This window comes from Electrophorus electricus, chromosome 3, assembly GCF_013358815.1.
Source record: "Electrophorus electricus isolate fEleEle1 chromosome 3, fEleEle1.pri, whole genome shotgun sequence".
NCBI classification, from domain to species: domain Eukaryota; kingdom Metazoa; phylum Chordata; class Actinopteri; order Gymnotiformes; family Gymnotidae; genus Electrophorus; species Electrophorus electricus.
Window position 1 is genome coordinate 16,122,538 of NC_049537.1, and position 23,047 is coordinate 16,145,584.

At 37.1% G+C, this 23,047-nt stretch overlaps 1 protein-coding gene across 1 annotated transcript; it reads right to left on the reverse strand.

The window, feature by feature from the left end:
• Positions 1-158: 158 nt before the first annotated feature.
• ywhaba (tyrosine 3-monooxygenase/tryptophan 5-monooxygenase activation protein, beta polypeptide a) lies at positions 159-11,008 on the reverse strand. The gene is made up of 6 exons (XM_027004973.2): positions 10,891-11,008; positions 3,873-4,173; positions 3,484-3,607; positions 2,920-3,083; positions 2,617-2,712; positions 159-1,980 (listed from the first exon to the last, which is right to left on the reverse strand). The coding sequence occupies exons 2-6, from the start codon at positions 4,164-4,166 to the stop codon at positions 1,924-1,926; spliced, it is 735 nt and encodes a 244-aa protein (XP_026860774.1). The 5' UTR covers positions 4,167-4,173; positions 10,891-11,008; the 3' UTR covers positions 159-1,923.
• Between the last annotated feature and the right edge of the window lie 12,039 nt (positions 11,009-23,047).

Sequence of the window (23,047 nt, forward strand, 5' to 3'; positions counted from 1 at the left end):
GGCAAAAACAATGCAGTGAAATCTGGAACTGATAAAACTTTTATTTCACTTTAAATTGTCTTTTACATTTTCCTGATTATAACATGTAAGGTGAAACTAGAACTGTTTAAAAGACATACACAAATCTAGTATTACGTCAATAACCAGGATGTAGTAGGTTTTTTTTTTTTTTTTTTTTTGGTCTTTTAAATTTTTTTTCTTAAGCTAGTCTAAATTTTCACAACCACGTGCGCGCTAAGCGATAAAACCGTCACAGAAGCTAACTGTAGGCAGAATACTGGTCAGTAAAAACAAAGCAATTGGAGATACCAGATATACAGACAGGCTTGGCTCCACATTCACTACTGTACTTTTTTCTCAAGCATAGAATAACTGCCATTTGTTCAGCTAAGGGGAGAGACTTTCTTCAGTGCATGAACATTGTCCTCAGTTTGAGACAGATGAGTTCTACACCTAGTGGAATGTTATGGAGGTGTGACAAGGTATTGTGACACTGAACAGCTAACCTAACCTCTTTAAGGTTTCTTGATAGCAATGACTTGTCCACATATCTGCATGCCTGTTCTGCACACAGATTGAAGACAAGTTGAGCTTGGATTACTAGAACTCAAGTTGGCTTAACTGGAGCACCACATTTTTCTGCAGAAAATTCTGGCAGTGCCAGTGCACTTCAATTACAGCTGAAGCCACACAGAATGGGTCGGTTTCCAGCTGCAAACTATGCCTTACCCCATCACTTATACAAAAATAAAAAATAAAAAACTTGAAATGGACAATCACCATTGACAATAATTCAGTCAGGGGCCAATATGAATCAACAGCCAGGAAATCCACAGCAGCAATCTCTCTACCATTGATGGGAAAACAGTGAGGCTCTGTCAAACCATAAATAGCGCCATGTTAGCCTAAATATAATTTTTTATTTACTTAACAGTTTGAAGGGTGTTTTCACCATGAACCACCAGTTTGTTTGTTTTGGAGAAAAAAAAACTAAACTTTAAACTAAGTATTACAGTATTTGTTTTGAAGTGTGTTTACATTTTAGTTCAAGACAGATTTATATTAAACTCTTATGTTTACAAGTGTTAAAATGGGTCATTCAAAGAAAAAAAAAGTGGGGGTGGGGGCACGTTATTTATATTGGCAAGTTTTACTGACAGCACCTTTATGCTAGCTGTAAATTAGGACAGTTCACCAGTCTGATCTAAAATGGGTTTATGGTCAATGTTATATACTGATGTATTGATGGAATGTTTCAGTTCTTTATTGTAATTGAACAGAAGTAGAATGGCAATACCTAGGGTCCCTTTTATTTCATTCTTAGACTCATGCAAAATAAAATGGTGAACATTACACATCAACAACAGTAATGGATGTTAGTCAGTGTCACAATACAGCCTGTTTGCTTCCTTTCTGTATGAGATCACAACAGAATTGTACGGCTTCTCCAAGAAAGGTTAATTATCCATAATTCAGTTCTGTGGAGAAGTAAGGAGAAAAATAAGCATCACAGTGTTTGTTAAACTAACTGGATAGTTTAATAATCTTTTGAATAAAACCAGCAATTGCCAGTACACTACATGTTAGGGGGGACTACAATGCATAACCTGATAGAGAACTATGACTTTTTAAAAAATAATAAGGAAATAATTATGGATAAAGAATGGCCTCTCTAACCTTTTTTGTTATTTTTAGTTTTCCCACACACACAAACACACACACATACGTTCGAAATATTTTGAACGACTGAAGGTTACCCTGTCACTTGATCTCAGGAGGGGCAGACACTTGTAGGTCAGGTACAATTCATGCTGCTTAGCATACAGAAAGGGGAGTCATAGTGAAGTGGATGTAGCAGGGTACTATGGGCTGTATGTGTAAGATAGAGAGTGTGGGCGGATTTAACAGTGAAGTGCAAAGCCTTTAGTTCTCCCCCTCGCCGGCATCCCCATCGTCACCCTGGTTTTCCGATGTCCACAGCTATAGGAAGATAGACAAAGCAAATGTTATACTACCAATCTACATAGAACTTGAACCTGTGTTGAGAAACCATACCCAAAATGCTTTTTTACTTAAAAGAATTGACGTATAACCCCTAAAAACTACCGTTTAATCTACAGTCATGCCTAAAGGGGAATTCCACTGATTTTCTAAAGTTTCAGCAAATTTTCTCACTAAAGTAAACAAAGCCATGTTTGTATCTTTTGAAAGAATAATGGTTCTCTCTAGAGAAATGCTCCTAACTGGAATTTCTTTATAATGTTTATTATGGGAGCCAGGAGACAAGACATCTATAGTACAAATACAAACAACTACAGCAAAAGCAGTGTAAAGCATTAGGCAACGCATTCATGGCTATTTAATTTATAACTCTGTGACATAGATATTAGTGGCTTCGAACACTTTAAACCCCCGTCTCCTGATATTGCTGTTATGAACAATTCTGACAAGTTTTTCTAAAATAGTGCATTCCCCAAAATTTCAAATGACCATCATTGATAATGCAGAAATGTGAAAAACTGAAATTTAACTTTAATCCAGATTTTACAAAACAATCCCCATAATAATGTGAATAAAGGAACTGTTTTTTTTTATGATGTAGGCGTAGATGCTTACAGTGAGGTTGTCCCTTAGTAGCTGCATGATGAGAGTGCTGTCTTTGTAAGAGTCCTCATTCAAAGTGTCAAGCTCAGCAATTGCTTCATCAAAAGCCTACAGCAATGAATGACAGCGGTTTAGGCATTAACTCTAAAGGTCTCTTTTCTTATTTGAGCTTTAAGATATTCACAAAAATTTCATTTTGTAGAGATATACACAAAGTGGTAAAAGAGTTATGAGTTTCCAACAAAATTACAATACAAGTTTACAGTATAAGGCAATTAATTTAATATTTGTGTCAAACTATTTTTTTGCCCTCACCGTCTTTGCCAAACTGCAGGCCTGTTCTGGGGTGTTGAGGATTTCATAGTAGAAAACAGAGAAGTTGAGAGCTAGACCCAGCCTGATGGGGTGTGTTGGCTGCATCTCCTTCTTGCTGATGTCAAAAGCCTCCTGATAAGCCTTCTGAGAATGGTCCACTGTGCCTGTGAAGGAAAATAGAAAAAGAAATAATTAAGGACAAGGATACACCTCTTGGGTGTATCAACCAAGGGGCAGTGGTAGCTCAGTGGTTAAGTGGCCGAACTGCCACTGTTGGGCCCCTGAGCAAGGCCCTTAACCCTCAGAAAACTTGTACTCAGTCATAATTGTAAGTCGCTTTGGGTAAATGCCATAAATGTAAAACTAAATTTACTAGCTTAACCAAATATGCCTGTGTCTCTCAGTATATAAAAGGTATCTGTACATTATATATACTGTTTAAAAATAAACCAATAGTATCCGAAATTACTTTTATTTGATAGACATTCTACTGTGATTAGTAATACATGCAAAATACATTTTTCTATTAAGATGACAAAATGTCAGGCCACAGATTCTGCTTACTTTTCTTTGACTCTCCAGATGCCACCTCAGATAAGTATCTGTAGTAGTCTCCCTTCATTTTCAGGTAGAAGACTTTGCTCTCTGCCTGGCTAGCATTGGGTATGAGGAACTTCTCCAGAAGGCCCTGGAAGAACACAGGAGAAGGACTGATGTCAGAACAAAGCCATTAACATCCAAGACATCTACTTTTTTTTTTTGCCAAGAGAGCCAACTGTAGTCTTTAATCCTTTGCAACTAACCACACATTTAACAGATCTCAACCGATTCTCACTTATTTATCTAATGTGCAAAATAAAAGCTTCTTTACAAACACAAACCATCATCTGAAGATCCTATGATGGGTTGTGTGTGTAAACTATTACTTGAAGATCCACCCTAGTAGTCCTTACCAGTACATCATTGCAGATGTCCTGTAGCTCAGTCTCGATTTTCTCGCGGTACTCGCGTGCCATCTGCTGCTTCTTGTCGGTGCCATCCGTCTTCTGCTCAATGCTGGAGACGACACGCCAGGAGGAGCGGCGGGCGCCCACCACGTTCTTGTATGCCACAGACAGCAAGTTTCGCTCTTCATTGGACAACTCGCCCCCACCCTCCGTGACAGCCTTCATAGAGGCAGCCATATCGTCGTAGCGCTCTGCCTGCTCGGCCAGTTTAGCCTTCTGTACCAGGTCGCACTTGTCCATTTCGAGGCTGTAGTGGAAAGAGGCCGTAATGTGAGATACAGAGGAACAGGCAGACTTGCTGAAGAGGGTATGGCCCACTGGAGTATATACCAAAAATAAATCAACAGATCCATGGAACATTAGAAAAAAAAATTTAAACAATTAAATAATAATAATAAAAAAAAACCTACACACTTAAGACATATTAAAAAAATATATATATATATATATATATTATTTCTAAGCCCAATTCAAATTAAGATCCCTGTAAAATTTCAAAATGTAAATAATTATAAATAAGTAAACAACCCTACCAATGAAATGTTTTTTTTTAACATTGAAATGTTATAAGTGACAGAACATTCTTACAAACCCTGCTTTGAACCCTCTGAACCCTTTTAATTTTTTGTTACTTTTCACAATTTCTTTAAAAAAATTAGCTAATCTGACTGTGTATGGTCTCTCATGGATAAGTTCTATAAAAGTCTGCCTTGTCTCATTTCTGCCAGCAAAGCGTCTTCAGAGATTGTTTTGTGCCGCATAGCTCCGTTGGCTATGTAACATCTGTATAACCCAGGAACGCAAAACTTTGGACAACCAGTTGTCATTTTTAACTCGTGTTCCAAACCTGACTCGGTCTTCAAGATTTCTCCTTTGTAACATACAAAGTATTCGCCCCTTTCTCTCACAGGAAGCTATGCAGGTGCTTAAGCAATCTCTTGTCATCTCAAAGCTAGACTACTGCAACTTACTACTGGTTTTCCACTGGTCTTCCTCTACGAGCCATCAGACCTCTACAGCACAGCAGCACAACTAGACTTCGAGCTTCCAAAGTTCACATATCACCCCTCTGCTGCATTCCATTCACTGGCTTCCAGTAGCTGCCCACATCAGATTGAGATCCCAGATGCTCGCCTACCAAGCCAAAAATGGACCTCCTTACATGATGACAATGGTCAGAGCCTGATCCATACCTTGAATACTTTGAACCTCAAGTATGGCTCAGTTTGAAACACCATGCTTTGACTCTCATGCAAAACAAGCATCAAGACTATTCTCTTTCCTGGCTCCCAGATGGCAGAACAAATTTTCACTGGCTGTCCTTATAGCAGCGTCCTTTGCAGCCTTCAAATGCAGACTGAAGACTTACCAATTTATGGAATATTTAAATGACCTTTGATCTTGCACCTATGAAATTTCAAGATACAAGACATCTGTAATGTAACTAATCATTCAAGTAAGTGGTATAGGCAAATTGGATAATGTTAGCTAAGCAGGTAACCTAATATTTCAAGTCAGCAATAAAAAGAATTGATTAGTGCAATCCAATAATTCTAATTATCTATCGTTTGCTTTGTTGGATAAACATCTTTGCTAAGGCTTTATGACATGTAACCATCATTAATATTCTAGCTAACGATGTTCTGCTTTGCCAAGACTGAAACCGTTTCAGATTTTCAGCGTTCATGATCAGGACTTGCAAAAACCATGTGCAGGAGGAATGAAATTCCACCAAAAATCAGCAGATCCAGAGACAACCCTCTTGCGACAAATCTTGAAAAAGGGGATAGTACCGCAGGAGTTCCATGAAGTCAACATAGCCCCCTATAAAGTAATCAAAAGGCAACAAAACTGACTGCATTTTTCCTTATTTTATATTGCAAAACCCTCTGTACTTGAATATGGGAAAATCCATTTCCTTTAGGGAAAGTGTTTCAATGATTAGCTCTGAGACTGTTGTTGCTTGCATCTATTAAGAATCCCAGGACTGGAAAGTTGATAGTTAATATTATCTCACTGCATGAGCTTCAGGAGAAAGAGGCTTATCCAATCAGTCACTCTAAATGGTTTTCTGTGATATAACAAAAGCCTTTGACCCCGTTAGCTGAACAGGCCTTTTCTGAATGCTTCAAAAGACGTTATGAACCTATTTAAGAAAATGACAACAGGGCACTCCCAAACATGCATGTCACTGTTCAGTATGACTGTCCAGTAGGGCAGGGCTTATTCCTTATACAGGGCATTTCCTTTGTTGTTCCATGTCTTCAGTTCTACTGATGGACTTTACTCCCTTTACAAATACCAAGGGGAAACTGTTAAACCTGTTTGCAGATGCCAGTCTCACAGGGGACTTTAGTGACTGTTGCCTATGCACGCAGTCACTATAACTCTGAAGACCCACAGTTTGTCATGCCATCAGCAGTTATTTCTGCATCTTTGCTGGGAAACACAAAGTGGAAGACTTCACTTACCTTGGCTCTACTTGCAGTTTGTCCCTGGATGTTGAACTCAACAAGCACATTACAAGTCACCAATAATGCCCCACCCTCTGCAAAAAGGACTGGCAGCATTCAGTACTACTGTCTATTAAGACTGTGGTGTGTGTACTTGGCACACAGGCCTGGTACACCACAGACTTTAAGAAAATGCTTTATTGCAATAAGACATGGACACTATACACCAGGTAAGAGTGAAACTTTTGTGTTTTTAAACATCAAATGCCACCAAGTTTAACAAAAATTCTGTCAAATTCATATTACTGCAGAATTCATGAAAAACTAATTAAATTGGTTTGAAAAAAGCTATCCAGAGAAGTGGCAAGACTCAATTAATTTTCTAGTAATATTTCTGGACATTATCCAACACTACTTGCTGGCAGTAGTACCTTTGTGTCCACAGTATAATAGCAAAGCAAAACATGACCTAAAAATGTTTATTGATAAATCACCCATAAAATAAGTAGGAAACCTATCTTATTTTTAACCAGTCTCTCCTTTAACAGTCATGATTCAGCATTCAATAACTGGCAAACATCATACACATGCATCATACAAGTCGGAATGCATTAACAAACTTACATTTATGATGTATATTACACAATGCTGACTAGCATGCACACTGAATTTGGTATTTCCCTCTATAGGATAGAGAGGTTAAACAAACTGTTTAGATTAAAAGCTTTTGGTCAATTTTAAGAACGTGTGTTAAACCTCTGCTAAAAGCTATAACTGGTCTGGCCAGCTGGGTTGCTAAAGCACGCAGTTCTGTATAAACTATCAGGACCAAATCAGGACCACTTACCAAAAAATATCATAGCGTTAAGATCATCTTAAAAGAGATGAGTAATGAGTGTTCAGCGTGACACCTGCTCCATTGTATAATCTGTTAAAGTTTTTGAGAAACAGCTTTCAATGCATCAGTGCATTTATATAAAGTCTCTGATGCTACATGGCCCTGTAGGTATGTTATATACCTGCCTGTTTAATATGAAAAACCAGCTTAGTCATATGCTGCACTGCTCTCACATTGCTTTGCGCATAGCCTCACAATGTTACATTTAATAATTCATTCATTTCCTTTAGACATTATCAAACTCATGGACACATCCAATTTAATTTTGTGCATACACAATTTTTATATATCACTTTGCTTGCATAGCTGATGAAGGACCTCTGTCCAAACCATCCTGTTTCTCTGGAAACACTTTGCATCACTTGCACTGTTGATCATGGGCTGCATATTGAAATGTTTTGTCATTTAATACGTGTTTTGAAATTACTGGCTGTAAGGCTTGATTCCGAATGGCACTGATCACTCTGATGGATTTTTCTTTGCATTTTTGGGGAAAAGGATATTCCCATCCAGACTGTGCGCCATTATAGTTGTTACCATGGTATCTATGAGAATAAAGGGAAAAGGTGTGACATCTGTACATGCTACTGTGAGTTTACAGGTAATGCCGGCCTTTATAGGCTAAGCAAAAACTGCTTCTCTTCATAATAAAGTCAAAGATGTTAAAGCCCACTAGTAGATATGACAACTGTACCCAACTGAAGCCATGTAATAAATTAGTGTTAAAGGCTTCTTCAGTGACATCCATCTGATGCCATCAAAGCAAAACAGAAGTGAAAAATCAGAAGACAGAGTGCATTTTAAATAACTTATTCTACACCGCCAACATGAGCAAGATGTTTCGGTAGGTTTTTAAAGGAACTAAAAATATATATATCTGCAGTATTTAATCTAGTATGTTTAGTGAGCCCAGATGTGACATTAAAATCTATACATGCATAAATGTAATTCATAATATGTATATGGATAATCCTTATAGAGGAAAACAAATCTGATGTAAAATACACAATTACTTTCACAACTCAGTGACCGTGATTGAGTACAACACACACTGTCTACAGAATACTCAAGCTGTGCTACATGGTAAGCTTTTTGGGTCACACCATTAGGAATGATACACACAGTGGACAAATATTAGATTCAGACCTTATTATGGGAGAACTGTATGTCACCAGTCCAGCATGTATCCAAAACTGCAGGTCATACATCTTTCATAAAAAGCAATATGCAATTATTTATTTAAAGATTTTGCAAACTTTTGCTAGCTATTCTTTATAGCTATAACCAATAGGCTGCCATACAACTAAGTTTAAATCTAAAACTAACGGAACCACTCCTGTAGTTTAAAATTAGTCTGTATCCCTGATAGCCTTGTATCCCTGTGTATTTGGTACCAACCTTTACTGGCATCTTTTTTTTACCTGTTCTTGAACAAAGGGCAGGTGCTAGCTGGATTATACATTTTATATTGTAAAAGTACTTGTAACTAATGTTATTCCCACACTTTTGAATACAGCATGTCACCTGCGCACCCCACTTTTCAAAAACAGGTACTTTATGCAAGAGGCGCAGAGAAACATGAGGTGCAGAAAACAAGATATAATCAGCCAATTAATTCCTACATAGAAATAAAAAAGGATTGGTAGTCTACATCCAGCCTGGCTCAGTGAGTAGGTATGCGTAAAACTGGCAACTTTCTGTTAAAATGTAAAAAGAAATAGCTAAGCAGGTTATACTAGACAGGTTTCCCTACATCCTAAGTAATATGTATATGTTGCAGGGAAATTACGTGTTAGTATATTGTCACTAGTCATAATAGCAAGCATAATAAGGGAGGAGCTTAAGCGCAGCCATAAGCCTTCACCTCACTTTAGGAAATAACTACTAACGTATTGATTTTTTTTTCTTGACATCACATGAAGCTTGAATGAGGATTTGTGTCTTCCTGTAAGAATAGTTAAATGTTAAGAATGAATTAACATTAATCTTGCACTACTTTCCCCATTTTCTTTGTTACAAAAAGCATTTAAATGATGAAACCTATTTATTCAAAAGGAGCCATAAATTCGCCATTTTAAGCACATCATTTACCGAATTCACTCCGCAGAGAACATTACTGAACACATTCTAAATTTCCATGATGCTGATTAAGCGGATAAGTTTGAAATATTTCCAACGTTTATTTCTAAGACACTAGAATCTACAACTTGAAGGGTGGCTACAGATAGAAATGTACTCATTGCAAACAAATCGTTTGGCACGACTAAGCCTACACAGAACAGTTAATTCCGATCACTGTGCAAAAATGCTAGCATTTTAAGGGCATCCAGATTTGAAGTGTCCATGATCGGACGGTGATGTAATCCTTACTATTTATTTTTTGTTATCTAGATATGTGTTTGCAAAACGGTGACAACGCCCAGGGCGTTGGCTACTTGAATCAATGAAGTCAACTGTTAGCTACCTAACCTATGTCAGTAAAAACTAACGGTGCCACAACAGCAAATACTACAAAGACCGAAATCCGGAAACTGCCACCCACCGCAGATGTACCCACGTTAGCTAGCGGAGTCCCTAAGATTATAACCACCTTGCACTTAAATTTAACGCGAATGATCTTGTAAAGATAAATGATTACAATATGTTGAAACATCTGACAGGACAAATATTTGTCACTGTGGCTAGCGATCATCGTGAATCGAGACCAGCCCTGGAGGCCCACAAAAACGTCGAGCTAATTGGCCTAACGATAACTCGGTCACAGTCACATTTGTGCAGATGTTACGTTATTTTAGTTATACCTCATATACAATATTGAAATGAACACATTCCCTATAGAATTCTTTTCGCAATGGCTCACATGTATTAGGATATAAAATGGTACATGCTGCTGCAGCTGGCTGGCTAGCTAGCTAGCTAGTTAATACTGCAGTGCAGTGCAGGCTATCGGCGGCACCTCTGCCATCGTATTTATTAGCAAGCTAGCTAGGTAGCTAGCTAACATAGTAGCCTCCCAATGAAAACAGCTAGTTAGCTACGCCCTCTCACTCACATTCCCTTGCGGAATGTACTCAAATGGAGGGGTAGAAAGTCGTGTGCAGCAATGGGCCCAAATCTGTAAAACGCTTTTGGCGCCATCGTCAGTTATCAATGGCATTTGACTGTTTAAAAGCATTAAAGGCCTATGTTAGTGGTCACACTAAATTTCGATTGATAATGTAATCTAGCTAGCTAACGTAGTAAATTGGAGTGCCGATTAGCTGGCTAGTTTTTACGACGGCCAGGTAATGCATTTACGCATAAGTCGGTAACCACTCCTTTCAGTCACTGATATGTATTCACTGTTGCTTTACCCTTATTGAATACGTAAATAAGTAGTCAAATGTGTATTGCCATTCCAAGCTTAAAAAATAGGGCATTGTATATGCGAAAGCAAATACACTATTCACTACACGCTTCGGCCTAAAAGAGTCCTTGTAACCAGCCCCAAACCACAATAGGCACCTTCCGCCATTGACAATGATGAGAGGTATATATGAACTAGCACATCCCCCAGCATATCGACAATACCAATAATTTCGTATGCGTGGAATTAATGAGCAATGAAACTCACATTTAAATATATTCTGAGTCCTGCTTTTTTTTCTCTAAACGACTGGAGTATCAAGCTGTCCTCGGTTTCGCTGCTCGGGGTATTCAGGGCAGTACCACTTCCGCTTGTGCTAACACTTCCGCTTCCTCTAAACCCCACCCCTCCCCCCGCCAGTATCCATGGTAACCTATATCCGGGGTTTCCTATGCATTTTACAGGGTCCTTTACGTCATAAAGACCATGGTAACCGTTGCAGCATGACGTAAGTAATCACTATAGTAACCGTTGCTAGGAGGCGTTTTCCAGCTTACCGAATGCAAAATTGCTAACAAAATGAGAGGCTTGGGTGCCTGTAAGTCTTTGACACACGTGGGAGCAAAATAATCAGACTAATTGAACAAGCTAAATGTTAGGAATCTTAGGCTATAGCATTCACTACAAAAATGCCATTCACTGACAGACGATTAATTTCATTAGCGCGAATAAAAAATTATCATCATAATTCATCACCACCATAGATTAGGAACTATATTCTTCATCGTCATGAAGTGGTTACCTCTTTCATTATGTTAGATTTTTCTTTTTTTCTTTTTAAATGAAGAATGTCAGTTGTGACCTTTGCTCTCTCATAAGTCTGACATAAGGTTTTCAGAAATAATACTGTAACCTACTTTTGTCCCACTCAAACGTTAAAATTAGGTCTATGCAACAGAGTCATGTAATTCTTTATTTCATATGCAAATGTAATAATTGTTATTCCACAACATTTTTGTGTCAAGCCACAAAGTAAGAGAAAGTAAGAGACCAGGGTATATGAAAGGAGTTTATAAAACTCCAAAGCAAGTGGTACATCCACTTAACCAGTAGGGTATAGTGGAGATTGCTCTGTGAATAACAGAGATGTTTCCAATTCACTACATAGAGAACATAATGCAAAATATAGACTTGTCTGGCAAAGCCACAGTGAAGCAAATAAGAAAATAAATAAATGAATAAACCTAAATTTAGATATATACATTCATGTTCATACTATTTTGGCTTAACTTTAAATGTATTTTGCTAATTGAGTAGATACGATTTATGTATGAATTATTATTTTTTTCTCTCAGTTGAGGTAGAAGATTTCCAGTCTTAAAATCTGTAATCTTTTGATTATCTACAGATTCTATCTAGATATCTAGAGATTCAATTAGTGGTTTAAAATACAAATTTATAGCAAGTCCACACAAAGAGACCATACACGAATATGTTCTTACTCTATAATCTATACTTAGAATTTTTACCATGAAGTTTTTAGCTTTAAGCAAACATAAACAGTGCAGTATATGTACTATTGATATGTGCACCACATTCTCATGCTTTGCTGAGCAATTGTTCAACATGCATTATCATATGTAACAATCTTTGGTGGTTATTATTACTGTAATATAAACATATCATATTTACTTGTGAGTTTACTAATACGTATTCATATCATTCTGATTTGGGAAAATATCCTATAAAAATAAGAAAATATGAAGAAATAAGTGTATTGAATTAAGGATTTGTTTACACCAAATGAAAACTTATTGTATGTCCAGTAAATGCTCATAGCTTCCTAATGTATTGCATAAATACACTGATTTGTTTCTCCTCTTTATTTAGAAATATACATTCACAATGTTGCTTAATTAGATATCAGAATTTGGCATGATATTTTAAAAATGAATTATCTAACCTCTGCAATAATGCAATATTATGCATGAGTCATTCCACAATTAAACCAGGTTATTTTGGGACTGTAACACACTGAATGGATAAAAAAGAACTGAAATAAGATCAGTAATAAGTACAGGAAATGACACAAAAAAGCTGAAAAAAATCATGGTTGTCACAGCCACTGTCATTTTCAATATACAACAAACATAAATGAAAAGTCATTGAATGCTAACAATATTTGTGGCTTTGCACTTGTTTAGACTAAATGAGGGGCATCTACAGCCATAAGAAAACTGAAGAAATAAGTAGTGGACTAGTGAATAAAATGCAATAAAATAATCCTACAATAACACATAGAAATAATTAGAGGAAATACCTGGAGCTGTAGCTCTACTGGAAATTCTAATGAGAAGTAGCCCATCTAAAGAGAAAGCTTCATTAAGAGTCATTAGGCGATGAGGCAAATAGGCCAAATCCCTGAGGTCTAAAAGTAATTTCTACAGCCTGTGGTCTCTAAGGAAACCTACACAGACCTAGTTGAATGCAAACTATAAGGGCTCTTTAGTTTGCTAAGCAATTGTAGGATTAATAATTAAAAGATACATCTGGTCAGTCTGTATGCTATAGGCAAATAGTAAATATTATGGAAGATTGCACATAATGGCTGCTTGAAATGTTTGTATACAAGATGTTAAATTGCCTCTTTTGGCTGAGATGGTTAGATGTACTTTCTGTTTTACCTAATGTATCCTTTCTTTAAAATGTTATAACTGGTTGAATGAGAGACATATCCTTATGCAACAACTAAATTATTTCCATAAATGTACAAAGTACAGTTTATTCCTGTGCACATTTGTCAAGTCTATCCTTTATTATGTAGTGAAGTAGAGACAGTTTGCTGTGTCATGAAATAAATAACTATGATAATGTGTGGCTTTTTTTGCATCATATTCACTGTGTGACAGGAAACACTGACAGCTAAACAATTAAGAGGAAGAAGCCAATTCAGATTCAGAGTTGTGTGCCAGCCATTGCTGCTTCATCTCTGCAGGAATGGTCTGTGCTTTACTATATCAGAAGCTTCAACACTTCACAGTCAAAGCAGTGGACCTGTAGTACTAAGTGTTCCAGGACTAAAACTGGGTTTTCCAAGAACTAAAATGGATCGAATTATGTGGCACTAAACTGGAATGACAGTGTATTTAATGACATTCACCCTGGGAGGGAAGGATAGAATTAACTGTAATTTCACATATCTAAATAAAGTACCAGGGCTTTTATATTGGCACTGCTATTTGATAGGGTCTGTGTTTAGTGTTCTTCAAATATGTTGCAGTTCTAGAAAATGCAGTGCCATCAGTGTTTATAGTTCAGAAAGTTAAGAAAGAGAACATTAGAAAGAATGTTGTCCAGTGTTTGTCTGTGGACTAACTAAAATTACTTTTTCTTCCTTGTTTATTTGCATGTTCAGTAGTTCAGTTGCTTAAGCTATTTAGCTTCTTCAAAATTATTTGCCATTCAATAACTACTAGGAATTTTATTGCTGATATTGTTATCTGGTATGAATAATATATAGATTTATGACATTGTCAGAAGAGATTTTATGATTTTTAGCTGCCTTTTTAGTAGAGTACAGTTTGTAAATTTTGTCACCATAACTAATTTTGAATGGTATGAAGTTACATTTATATAGTGCCTGTCTCAGTACCCAAGGACACTTTACAGTCACACTACTTGACACTTTCACATCGAGTCAACACACCAGTGTTGTGAAATTTAAGACAAATGACAAAAAATGATAATTACAAACAATGGTTTCTTATGACTTAGAAGTTTAAGTCATTTATACATTGTAAATATATTATTTATTTGAACATTAAAATATTCAATAAGTTAAAAAAAACCAATGGCAATAAAATAATATAAGTTTGTACATCAATGCCAGTTGTAGGCTCTTTTTGAGATAGGGTATTGTGAGTTTGAATATATCCTTTTTCTCTCCCAGGTTCTTTGAATAGGACCTTAGGTGTTAGTACTTTGCTGTCTAGATAGGTTCTTAGATAGAGCCTTATGAGTGTACTTGATCTTTAGATACTTAATGCACAGGGCCTTGAGTGGTAAGATGTAATGCTTCTTAAATAGGAGCGTCGAGTTGTTACAGACAGATTCATAAGAGGAGTACCGATATTCATAGATAGGATTCTCATGAACATTGTGAGTATTGTTCTTTTCTCTTTTTGTTTGGACTTGTAGAGGTGGGTGCCATGGTTCTTTTTGCCATTGTTATATTTCTGTTTTTTTTGTAATAGGAATTTAAGATACGGGTGATGTATTTAATATTCTTTTGTTTTAGGGAAGTTAGTAGTTGAGCTGTTTTATTTGTTGTATTTGAATAAAGCCCATCCTGAAGAAATACTCCTGTTTGGGTTTGATTTATGTTGCTATTATATATTTTTATATATGTTTTTTTGGTATACAACCCCCCCCCCCCCCAAAAAAAAAAACCAAACAAACAAAAAAACAAATAACAATACATAATTGAAAATCTGGCAGAGAGTGCATCTCTGTTTTGTTTTGTTTTTTGCTTTTTTAAATGGAAAATCAGGCTCATGAGCGGTATCGGTAATAGGGTCATATAACAAACAAAATCACCAACCTCATAGTTTAAAATTAGTTTAGTTTAAAATGATCTAAAATCTAAGTATTGGAAACTGGATAATGACGCTTCTTAAGCAAATACTAACTTGACAAATTTGGGGACATGTAGCAACAGCTCTGTGATTACTGATAGTAATTTTCCCAAAATGGACTTATACGTTTTAAGATCTTAAGACCATCTACGCTATATATTGATCAACTTTGAGGCCTGTATTTGTGACCACAACAAATATGCTGTTTGGAATCTTTAATACTTTGTGACTGGTTTGGTTGTCTGTCTCACGCCGCCCGACGCACATACAAACTACAATACCCATCATGCAGTTAGTCTCCAGGAGAGCGACTCATCCAGTCATCTCAGTTCACCAGATCCTCATCACCTGCTTATTGAGTTCACCCGTTTTTTCATGTATATAAGCCATCCCATAACTGTTTTTGTTGCAAAGTATTGCCTCCAGTTTACCTGTGCATACCGAGTGGTTTATTCATGTTTCTGATCTCCAGTGTTTTTGACCTGTTTTCCCCTTTTTCTCTACTATGATTTTTGCCTACCCCTTGTTGGATTTGTTTGCCTGTGTTATTGCTCTATGGTTTTTTGGACTTGGACTGTTTACCTCTATGATTGCGATTACCCTGGATTGCATCTCTCTGGTTCTGACCCTGGCTAGTTTAATCACCACAGATACAGATTACAATAAAACTCCTGGCTTTTATCCACAAGCATCTGACTGTGCTTTTGGTGTTACAGTCTGAGTTTTATTGAAATTATTTAAAATAAAAACATTAAAAATCTGTGATTATCATTATATAACACAGTTTAGTAGTCCAGTGGCAAAGATAAAGATGTTCCTTAATAGGGTTTGCTATTTGAAGGAAACTGTGTGCCTATACAGCACTCTAAATATATGAAGTGCAAGCTTAAAATGAATTTTGGTTGTTGCTGAGTAAAGCTAAGTGATCTACCATACTTTCAGATAACTAATTGAAACTATGCAGTCAGGACTAGATGCACTGGACAAAGTACAATTAAAGTACATTTTAGGCTTTACTTATAGTATTATTAAGTTTAGGTTTATAGCTATGTTTGTAGATGGATCAATCCTGGCCCAGGACTTCTGGGGTTTGATATAGCCACATAAGGATTTTGTTTTTTGGATCACTGAAATAAATTAGTATACAGTATAGTTCTGTGTTAAATCACTCTAGATATAAAGAAAAACTCAGAAAGCAAGTTTGGAGTCTTTCCAAAGCTTATATAAAACAGCTGACTGTTATGTAATAAGACTCTTCTGTCACAGCTGCTGGCACTATAAGGTAGTCTAGGCTTGCTTGCTTTTCTCACTTGGTCAACCAGTAAATCAAACTAATATGACCCTAAATATCAATCCATAGTTTCCACCCTCCTATTCAGCTGACAGATGAGTATACAAAAAGGCTCACAATTAAAAATCTGTGAGCTGACCCTGCAAAGACAGTATTGAAAACATATTTGCTCATATCTCCTTTTGTCTACATTGTCACAGCTTACTCTTTTCAAAATGTCAACCCACTGCCCCACACTGGAGATCTATCATTGTGAAAAGTTTCTAGCAAATTGCTGTCTACTGAGTCAGCATTGACCAGACTGCAGTAATATGATGTTTCTTGGCTAAATTTATTTGTCCTCTCATGGAACAGCCTGTGGTGCAAAAACAGCTGGCTGTGTTATTTGTTTTCCTCATACAGATTGTTCCTGGGAACAGCATTTGTGCCCTTAGAAGTGCACAAACAACAAAATATGAGAACAGGTACCAAGTAAATGAGGTAACTAGAAGACTAAGAGGTGTAAGCCTTATCAGTTTTTTTAAGATGTTGGGTCTCTAGTGAATATATATTTATTTCAGGCTTTATAGTCAAAGGTGGAGTCACACACAGGTAAAACTCAATAGGTCTAATATACAAGTACAAAGGGCAGTCCAAAGACAAGGTTGGAAACCAGGCAAAGATTGGCAGCAGAACAGGCAATAGACCATGAAAACAAACCAGACTTGGGGCAGGCCAAAAGACAACAATGGGGTGACCATCTTACAAACGCAAAACAGAGCTTGACAAGACTTCACAAAGTCAAACAGGAACAGAGAAATATTTATAGACAGAGACATGGGAATAAACTTGACACAGGTGAAAGTGATAATCAGGGGAATGGGAACACACAAGAGGATTCTGGGAAATGCAGTTCAATGCATACATACTTAAATACATATACACTGTGTGCACAATTATTAGGCAAGTTGTATTTTTGAGAGTTCATTTTATTATTGAACAACTTGTGCTGTCAGTCAGTCCAAAATATTAAACCTCAAACCTGAACATTTAAGTAAGTAAAAGAGGTTTTGGGTTTCTTAGGAGAATACATGTGTGCATAATTATTGGGCAACTATTAGTCTGCAGAATTACTATGCAGCTAAATGAAAAACAGAAATTCTCCCCATCTCACTTGTTTATTTTCATCTGTTAAAGTGAGAATAATAAAGAAAACTCAATTTACAAACAAACAATAAAAAAGTGACCAATATAGCCACCCTTCTTTTCAATAACAGTCATAAGCCTTCCATTCATGGCATCTGTCAATTTGTTGATCAACTTTTTGTGCAGCAGCAACTCCAGCCTCCCAGACACTGTTCAGAGAGCTGTACTATTTTTCTTCACCATAAATCTCCCATTTAAGAAGGGCCCACAAGTCTATAGTGTTTAGGTCAGTTGAGGAATGGGGGTATGTCATTATCCTTCCATCTTTAAGGCCTTTACTGGCTAGCCACGCAGTGGAGTACTTCGATGCATGCGATGGAGCATTGTCCTGCATAAAAATCATTGTCTTCTTGAAAGATGCAAACTTTTTCCTGTAACACTGCTTGAAAAATGTGTCTGGCAGTAGGTTTGGGAGTTGATTTTCAGGTTCAGTTCTGGAATATGATAGCACTGGAGGATAATGGGTTCCTGGTTGTTTCACATTTGATTTTTCTCAAATCTTTGGCAGTTAATTTGTCTTTTTTTCTCAAAAAAATTCTTGTGACCCTGTTGACTATTTGCAACACAATGTTTGATGGTTCTGTGATCACACCCCAATATCTTAGCAATTTTAAGAGTGCTCTGAAAGACTTTTTACAATTTGTTTACTTTTCAGAGTCAGTTAAATCCCCTTTTTTGGCACATTTTGCCTGAAGAAAAGAAGCTGCCTAATATTTATGCACACCTAGATATAGGGTGTTGATATCCTTAGTCCACACTCTCCCTCATTACACAAGTACACATCACCTGATATGCTTAAATCTAATAAGCATTCAAATTTATACAGGTTGGAGTTGGAAAATATGCATAAGAAATGATGATATGAGTATGGTCAAAATACTCTCTTGCCTAATTTTATATATATATATATATATATATATATATATATATATATATATAATTACAAACCTAACAAAATACTTGCGAAGTCTTGCACCTCTTAATCTTGTATTTGTCACCATACAAGTTTTTATTACAAGCAATTTACAACAATACTATTTTCTCCTTAAATAATCAATACTATAATTTATTACATAATATCTCTGAGAGAATTATGCATAGAAATGTTTTACTATGTTGTCCTAATGGCAAATATAAACATTCTCTAAACATTCATTCTAGCTATCATACTGTAGCATCAATGAAGAAGGACCAGGAAATGCAATTTCTTCCAATGGAAAATGCTCCTTTATTTAAAAGCCCACTCCCATAGTCCCATGCAACCCAAACAAAATCCTTGAAGTGCACATACATTCACCGCTCACAATGTGTCCTTCCCATAGCTGAAGTTCTGGCCTGCTGAACATCCTGGCCAGCACAAGCATTGTGAGGTGCCCCAACAGTCTGCTTGGACTCTAGGCCCATCTTAGTCTCTCTTTCATTGGGCCAATATGGGGCGAGTTAATCACTAGGGACCACAACAGTCTGCCCGTGGGCTGATATACCACTTTACCCAGGCAGTCCCTCACAATGCAGGGTCCCTCCCACGGCAACTGAAGCTCAGTCCAGTGGGATAAATATCCACACTTGCATACCATTTTTGATGACCGATGGCATCACCCTGATGGTTTCTGGTGAGGTGGTGCATGGCATGAATTGGTAGCAGAATGTTTTGACATAAGACCATTCCGGGTCCATTGCATTCCTCAGACCCCAGTGGACAACCGAACTCTCACTCTGTGGGCATCCCAAGCTCACAGTCAAACATAATGAGAGCTGGAGTGAAACCAGTTGACTCCTGCATGGCAGAGTTGCATGCAAGCGGTACCAGGGGTAGGTGGCAGTCCCAGTCCTGCAGGTGTTAGTCAGTGACTATGTTGGTCAGGGTGATAAGCTTTCAGTTAAAATGCTCCAAGAAACCATCATTCTGTAGGTAGAATAGAGCGGTGTGAGTGTCTGGACACCCAGGGGTTGCAAATCTCAGCCATGACTGCCTACAGTTGTGCCTCTGGTAACTGTGAAGCTCCCCAGGCTCTCCAAAGTGGCAGAAGAACTCCTCAACTAGCTGCTTCTCCATTATGACTGCACTGTGGTCTTGGACTGCATAAATCCTGGGCCATGAGTATGTGGTGAGAAAGGGGCCCAGGACATCCACAATGACCCTTTCCATAGGTGGGCTGGAGTGCAGGGACTGGAGTGGGGCATGCAATGGTCAGTTTTTAGCCATGCAGTGGTATGCAGCAATAAAAATGTAGCTCTATATCCATGCAGCATCCTGGCCAGTAGAATCTCTGCCATAGCCTATTCAGTGTTTTGCTTACACTGCTGTGTGTTGCATAGGCTGGGAGAAAAGGCATCAGTGTTACTGTGCAGGCATTCATGACAGTATCAGAAGGTGAAGATGTACTCCTGCAGTGCCATGATCCACATTGCAACTTGGCCCTCGTGCTGTCTCAACTGCATGAGGCAGTCAGCGAGGCATGATCAGTATGCAGGATGAAGGGGATGCCATAGAGGTAAAGGCAGAAATAGTGCACGACAACAGATGTGAACAGATACCTCCTCTTCAATTGGCCAAAATAATACATTCCCTGCATCTGAACGCATCTGAATGTATTGTCGATGCAATAATAGGTTTTTCCATCATGCTCCATCGGAATATTTGAAAACTGAACTAATGTTTTCAAACATAGCATTGTTGATACTAATTGCACAAACAGCAGCTATTTTCTGATGCATCACATTTGCCTGATTTATATACATAAAGTTCAACTCACCTCAAAGTTTTGCTGTACCACGTCCTCCCAACTTAGTGTGCAAGACCCATCATGCACTGTGCAGCTGGATGAAGCCAACACTTCCCATTGAAAATTAATGGGTTTGGTTGCCTTGTATTGTCACACAGGACCAATGTAAATGCACCAAATGAAACAGATATAAAACAAGTGATTATCTGCTTAATATAAACGAAGTTGGATTTGACAGCGATCCACCAAAACTACTGCTGGTTCATGGATATTTGTTGGTGAAATTAAATTGTTGAGGACACCAGTGGATATTCAGGTTGTATGTGGACAGATTTGTACAAATATTTGTATTTTATTATTATGTTTACTTTGAAAACTGTAAACTAGCTAGGTCTACTTTGGTGGTAGCTACCGCTGCCACTCAGTAAAGATATGTAGTTGTACAAGTAAAACAACATGTCCTCCAGTGTTACCATTACCTCTAACATATAAATTCTTGTGTTCTGTAATGTTAATCTGTTCTGAATATAATTTTCAAATATACAAAGTTATTTGGCTAGCTGTTTAAACTGGGTTTGTCTTGCTAGTGCACATAGTTTTTTCTTTTCTTAAGCTTGCTGAATCTTGCTGAATTTGTAAGTTAATCGCACAGCAGCTGTTTCATATTTTAGCTAGGTGCCACTTAGTGGGTGTAACAGCACTGAATATCACCAACTTTGGAATAAGTTAATAAGGCACTTTGGATAACACTCCAAGACACACAATATAGGAAAAGCAACAGAAAGTAAAAATATATAAGCTATGTATCTGTAAGCTGGTTTTCTGGTTTTCAAGGACTGGTTTGATACATAATTTGTGGTTGTACAGAAAGTGTGTGTGTGTGTGTGTGTGTGTGTGTGTGAGAGAGAGAGAGAGAGAGAGAGAGAGAGAGAGAGAGAGAGAGAGAGAAATACTATGGCAATGTTCTTATGTTTTTATCTGTATTTAGAAAAAGGGTTTATTTTAGTTCTGAATCATTAATAACACTGAAATATGAAAGACTGAATGAGGCAAATGGAGGGAAGAATTAGCAAATGAGGCAAGGATTGATGAGGAGTAAGAAAATTATTTGAAGCTACTTCATATATATGTAATGAAAGTAGTGATGTAAAGAGCAGGTAGATAGCTAGCTAGCTAGATAGATAGAAAGATAGGGAGGTAGATAGAGGTTGAAGGAGAGAGAGATAGATGTAATCATCAGAGGATAGCAGCTCTCAAAGTCTATTTCAAGAGGATTGGAGAGAAGCTGTGGAATGAAGCTCAGCCTCAGATAATGACTATTGAAACACTGGTCTCCTTGCTCTTCTTTTTTTTCTAAATCACCCAATCAACAGTAAAAAAAGAAATATATATATATATATATATATATATATATATATATATATATATATATATATATATATATAGAGAGAGAGAGAGAGAGAGAGAGAGAGAGAGAGCCTCGACCTTTAATGTGGGAAAGCTGTGTAAGCACAAATTACTCAGGAATGATTTATGTTAGCTTCAATCCCAAATTCCCAGACACTAGCAAGCACCTACTTCCATTTTCTTCTGCTCTATCCCCCCTCCCATCTCTCTCTCATTCTCCTTTCCTCCCAGTTCCTAAATGACTAAAAGACCAGATAACAGTTCTGACTCGCTGACAAATTGCAGGTAACTGCTGAAGGCACCTGAAAGGCAACTAATAGCCAGGTAGTTTCATAAAAACATTTATAAAACATCATATAAGAGTACCATATACCACAGAGTTCAAATTATGGTTTGTGATACTCTGTAGAGTTACAAGAGTTTTGGCTCTTGTACATTGTCCAGGTTCATGATTTATTATACTAGCCAGTTCTGGAAGTCCTGAGCTTTCTAAAGCTGTACACCAATGTATATTTTCAAACTTGATTTTATGGATTCCCCAAAACCAAACTGTATTTGCAGGGGTGAAATCAGCTGTCATCAGTTAGTTGGAGCTACAGGAACAATATAAAATATTACTTGCCAAACTACTGGAGGACTCTTAACTTGACAGTTAATACATATAATACCTAACTAGCTAACCTCAAAATATCTGAATAATCTGAGTACCTCTGCCAAATATATGTTTGTAATTTCATAAAGTTTATAAGCCAAGCTTATAAACTTTAAAGCAAGTTAAAGTTAAAATCAAAGCAACTTTATACAGTACGTTTTAGTAGTTTGCCATTCATTGTTGAGGAGGACAAGATCTTCTTCTGAATCTTGGTTCCTTTCAAGACTTCTTCCTTGCAGGGAGTTTTTCTTGCCACTATCACAATGGCTTGCTCATTAGGAAGCTGGAGTTGGATTCTCTGTATATATGATTTCTGTAAACATGTTCTGTGATGTGTTATAAAAATCACTGTACAAATAAATTTGAATTGAGTTAAATTTGATTAATAGCCTAATATATGCTCATGAGTAAACACGGTTTATACATATCTTGTAAACTGATCAATCATGCACCATCAACATTAAACCAATACTGGGATCCATAATGCTTGTTTCTAATGACCTAAACTGACACTTTTACTTAGAGTCCT